General features: G+C 43.4%; 1 protein-coding gene across 1 annotated transcript; it reads left to right on the forward strand.

Annotated features, from left to right (window-relative positions):
* Positions 1–1,247: 1,247 nt before the first annotated feature.
* On the forward strand, positions 1,248–2,115 carry LOC120674656. Its single transcript, XM_039955800.1, has one exon. The coding sequence runs from the start codon at positions 1,309–1,311 to the stop codon at positions 2,113–2,115; it is 807 nt and encodes a 268-aa protein (XP_039811734.1). The 5' UTR covers positions 1,248–1,308.
* Positions 2,116–5,356: the final 3,241 nt, after the last annotated feature.

Below are 5,356 nucleotides of genomic sequence, written 5' to 3' on the forward strand. Positions count from 1 at the left end.
AAATCGAGCACTGAGTGGGGGCGCTGGCGTGGAAAGTCGACCCCGCGTTCACGCCAGAACGAAATCTGGCGGGAATCAACCACAAAGCGCAGTAAATCTCTTGCCCGGAGGCATTAACCGCGGGTGTGGGCAGATTCACGAAGGGAGAGAGGGAGTGGGAGAGGGAGAGGGAGAGGAATAGAGAAGCCAGAGACGGGAACTCACGGCGGCGGCGTTTTTCCATCTCCGCTTGCCGCTCTGTTCGAGTTCATCGGCCGCCCGCATCTCTCGCCAGTCCGCACCTGCTCCTGCCCGTCCGCACCTACAGCTCCTGCACATTAGGCCCTGCTCGCCCTTCTCCCTCGACCGGCCGGACCTGCAGTCGTCGGCCATCCGCACCTGTTCTCCTACCTCCATCGCCCGTCCGCCTGGTACGTTCCCTGCCACCTCTGTTCCTAGGCACTCTGTGCTGCTTTGAGTATTGTATGCACATCCCTTTGCAGGTGTGTACTCTGTGCTGACTATTGTATGCCTTGTGCCCTGCTTTTGATCTGATGATTATTGTATGCCTCGTGCTCTGCTTTTGCTCTGAATATTGTATGCCTCCTGCTCTGTTTTTTACTAATGCTGCGTGTCCTTTGCTTTGAATAATGTATGCTTGTGTTTGTATGCCTCCTGCTCTGCTTTTAGTATAATATCTGTCAGAGTCTGCTTGTGTTCTATCTTTAGTGTACACACTTTCACAGAACACAAAGCAGAAGGCACTTGCTTTGATTACTATGTTTCTTACTGATTACTCGTGCTACCTTAGCTGTGCAAATAGTTGCCCTTTTCCTAATGCTCTCGATTTCTTTTATGTAGCATCCAACAACATGGCAAGCTCAACTCAACCACATGATTATGATCCCAAGACTGATCCAGCAAGGAAAGCGAAGTCCAATGATCCTGGTTGGAAATATGTCTACTGGAAGGACCCTGCTAGGAAAGATTGGGTGACATATATCCTGTGTGGAAATGAGGCTTCAGGAGGCATAAAGAGGTTCAAGCAGCATTTGGCTGGTGGATATGGAGATACTGTCCTTTGCCCAAAAGTTAGCACTGAAATCAGGAAAAAGATGGAAGCTTACTTGCAAAAGAATAGAAGGCCTTTGTATTTGGATGGTATTGAGGAGGATGGAGAACCGGAAGATGAAGTTGTGGAGCTGTCAGCAGTAGATGCACAAGCAGCAGCAGATGCAACACGAAAAGTGGCTGCAAAAAAACTAGCAGATGCAACACGAAAAGTGGCTGCAAAAAAACTAAGTTCTGGGACAGCCACCAAGAGAAGGCATGCTATCTATCAATTCAAGGCTTCAGCACCTAGCAATGTCAATTCAACACCAAAGGCGACAGTCAGTTGTTGCTATGATTAGAAAAACACCTGAACAGGTAGTAGATCAAAGGCGTGCAAAGGGCTTTCAACCCACCATTGAGTCCGTCACAAAGACCAAGGAGGAGAAGCAATATGTGGATATGCAATGGGCACTATGGTTCATGGAGTGTGGTGTCGCCTTTAATGCAGCAAATTCAAGGCAATTTGAACTTGCTTGTGAGGCAACAGCCCAATATGGTTCAGGGTACAAGCCTCCAACTAACCAGCAGCTTGGTGAACCTTTGCTTCAAGAATGTGTTAAGGTGACAAGTGCCATGAGGAAGGACCATGAGCAGGCCTGGAAGCAATATGGTTGTACACTAATGTCAGATGGATGGACTGACATGAGAGGGCGCCACTTGATTAATTTCCTTGTGAACAGCCCTGAGGGAACGTACTTTTTGGAGTCAGTTGATGCATCAAGTGAAGTTCATAGTGCAACAATGTTAGCTGAGTTGTTACAGGAGAAGATTGAGGGCAATGTTGTTCAAGTTGTCACTGACAATGGCACTAACTACAAGGCTGCTTGTAAGATTTTGATGGATAGGATTCCCACACTGTTTTGGAGTCCATGTGTTGCGCATTGCTTGGATCTGCTGTTGGAAGAAATTGAGAACTTGAAGGCATTTAAGAAACCTATTGCACGTGCTAGACGTGTCACCACATTCATATATAGGCATGGGAGGCTTCTTAGGGGCTGTTTGTTTCCCCTCACTTTTTCTTAGCCCCCGTCACATCAAAAAGAATCTTATCATTTAGTAGTATCAAATAAAATTTGTTTATGAAACTTTTTTGACAGAGTGCTAATTCGCGAGACGGATCAAATGAGCCTAATTAATCCATAATTTACTACAGTGATGCTACAGTAACCATTCGCTAACCATGGATTACATACCTCATTAGTTTAGTCTCGCAGTTTAGCCCCAAGATTCTGGAATTAGTTTTGTAATTAGACATCATTTAATACTTCTAAATACTAAGATTTTCTTTGATGTGATATAGTCTGAAGTTTAGCCCCTGGAACCAAACAACCCCTTAGTGCAATAAGGGCTCAAACAGGTGGGACTGATCTTGTTAGGGCAGCAAAGATTCGATTTGCCACATCATTTCTGACATTGAAGAGTCTGTACAAGAACAAGGATGCCTTGAGATATTGTGCTATCTACTGAGTTTTGGAACTCAATAGAAGATTGCCTAAGAGCTTTAGCCCCACTCTTAATTGTTTTGAGGGCAGCAATGAGGGCTCAATGTTTGTTAGTGAAGCATGGACTGGGAACAACTTGTATACAACTACAGCAGGTCAACAAGTGCAAGATATTGTGCTATCTACTGAGTTTTGGAACTCAATAGAAGATTGCCTAAGAGCTTTAACCCCACTCTTAATTGTTTTGAGGGCTGTTGATGGTGATGAGAAGCCTGCAATGCCAGAGGTCACAGCTCTAATGAATCATGCAAAAGAGAGGATAAAGCAAAGCTTCAATATATCAACTAAGCATGGCCTGCTCAAGAAAATCATGGAAATTATTGAGAGGCGTTGGGTGAACCAAATAGAGCATCCATTGGATAGGGCTGCACTATATTTGAACCCAGGAAAATTTTTTCCTCTTGTAAAACCTAATGATGATGCTACTATCGGGCAGCTAAGAGGTTGTTTTATTGAAGTGCTTGGAAGAATAATACCAGATGTGGAAGCACAAATGAAGATCAATAGGCAAGCCATTGAGTATGAAGAGCAACGTGGAGATGTCTTCTCAAACAAAATGGCAATGGAAAGCTATGACAAAATGAGTCATCGTAAGTGTTGTTAATCTAAGCTTGCAAATTTCAGTAACGTACTTGCATTCCAAACTCCTAATATGTGCTGTACTTTTCGTCCAGTTGATTGGTGGCGTTCTTATGGTGGCCGAGCCATTGAACTACAAAGACTTGCTAAGCGTATAGTTAGTCTTTGTGCTTCATCATCTGGTTGTGAGAGATGCTGGAGTACCTTCAATCATGTGAGGATCCTTGTGATTAACAATTTTTATTTAGATGCATACAATCTGATTTTTTGTTTTGCTTCCCATCTGATTTTTTGTTTGTAGATGCATACAAAGAAAAGGAATAGGCTGCTGCACAAGAGATTGAATGATATTGTCTTTGTTTCATACAATCGGAAAATGAGAACAAGGTTTTAGCTTATGCGTGAAAGGCAGGCAAGAAATATGACCCTTTGGTCATTGAGGAGTTCGATTGGGACAATGAATGGGCTGATTCATTGCATGTGCCCATTCCGAGTGCTCGATGGTCTGATGCTGTCGATGAGCTCACATGGCAGCATGTTGATGAAGCCACCGGTGCATCAGAAGCACTGCGGGGTCGTAATCTTCCTAGGAGAGCTACTGCTACTCAATGTTATAGTCATTCAAGAAATGTTCCTGTTCCAGCTACTGAAGATGGAGAAGAGGAAGATGAAGACCCACATGATGATGCGGAAGTGAGCGATTGTGAAGATGGCAATGTTCCTGCTACTGAAGAAGACAAGGCTGGTGATCCTGATGAGTTTGATGATGGATTTTGAGTGTTGATTGCTTAAACAGATATTTGCACTCCTGCTGATGGATTCTTTTGTGTCCTGCACACTTGCTGTACTTCTGTCTTGTCCTGCACTCCTGTTGTATGGCTTTGGTGTAGTTGACTTAATTAGTATGCTCTAGAGTTCAGTACTTCAGTCTAAGCTTGTGGACTATTTGAGTTGAGACAGACTATGATGTCATTTGTCATGCTCATGCATGAACTAATGCTTGCTAATTTGTTATCTTGCCTCTTGTGTATTGTTTCCTATTTAATTCTCAACAACTGATAACCTGTTTGATTGCTGAATTCTGTAATTGTCATGCAGTTTCCTTCAAGGGGGAAGGATGCTACATGGGAGAAGAGCTTTTGGAAAGGAAAGGAAGGAACCTGGGCTCAAGAATTGGCAACAAACGAGGTATGTATGTGCTGCAATAGTATATAAAATTCTAGCTTACAATGCCTAAGCAATGCGTGTATGGCGTCTGCCACAAATGCCTACGCGTTGTGAAGGGGGTCAGGCGCGGCGCCTCGCCGCGGCGCCTCAAAAACATTGCCAAAGACCAAAGATAATTGAGTCCTACAGTATTTGCAGAGTGCCTTTTCTATTCCATCTACTACTTCTGACTCTATGTGTTCCCAAACTCTAGCTCTTTTTTTGGATGACCGACTTGACTGGTCAGTTGACATAGACTCATGACTCTCTCCAACAAGTTCTGGAACAGCTGAAACCCCTTCCATTTCTAGCCAGTAATGGTACTGCAAGAAGCCATCAAAAAATAAAGGTTGCAGTACATACAACTCTACTAGTATATATTCAAATCAGAAAAAACTAAGCTACTGTATAGCAGTAAAAGATGCTACAAGTAAAATCAAGCTTGTGGGGGCAAAGAAGCAAGAACATAGCCATGAACTGAGTAAAATCAAGCTTGTGGGGGTAAAGGAGCAAGAATATAGCCATGAACTGAGTACCCTATGCTACCCTGCAGCATATAATTGAAACTTAGCTATTATAATTCCCAGGGAAAAGCAATAATTTCATTATCCAAGTTGCAAACGAACTGAAAACTAGTGGTTAGAAAAGAAAATCATCACTCGTGCAGTGACAGAATTATCTTTCACGTAGAAAGATAAGGACAACAGGAGGCTTCCTCTCATGATCTTTATCTACTTCAGAAGACAAATAACTTTGTTTTAACTAAAGTATCCGTTTAGATCTCTGTCATTTGCAGAAAACCATTAGGAAATGAAAGTAACATAACTGTGAACAATGAGGAACAAGGGTTTGCTATTCAGCATCGATAGATCAGGCAAGATGAAGAGGTTTGCTGTGCGGCGAGGTGTCCAGAGCAAAACAAGTGCCAAGACTCATCGTGTTAACTCCCCCATCCCCTTCCCCCCAACGATCCCCTG

Source organism: Panicum virgatum, chromosome 5N (genome assembly GCF_016808335.1).
Source record: "Panicum virgatum strain AP13 chromosome 5N, P.virgatum_v5, whole genome shotgun sequence".
Classification (NCBI taxonomy): domain Eukaryota; kingdom Viridiplantae; phylum Streptophyta; class Magnoliopsida; order Poales; family Poaceae; genus Panicum; species Panicum virgatum.

Coding starts and splice junctions, on each gene's coding strand:
- LOC120674656 (XM_039955800.1), top strand. CDS start 1,309: ATGCTATCTATCAATTCAAGGCTTCAGCACCTAGCAATGTCAATTCAA.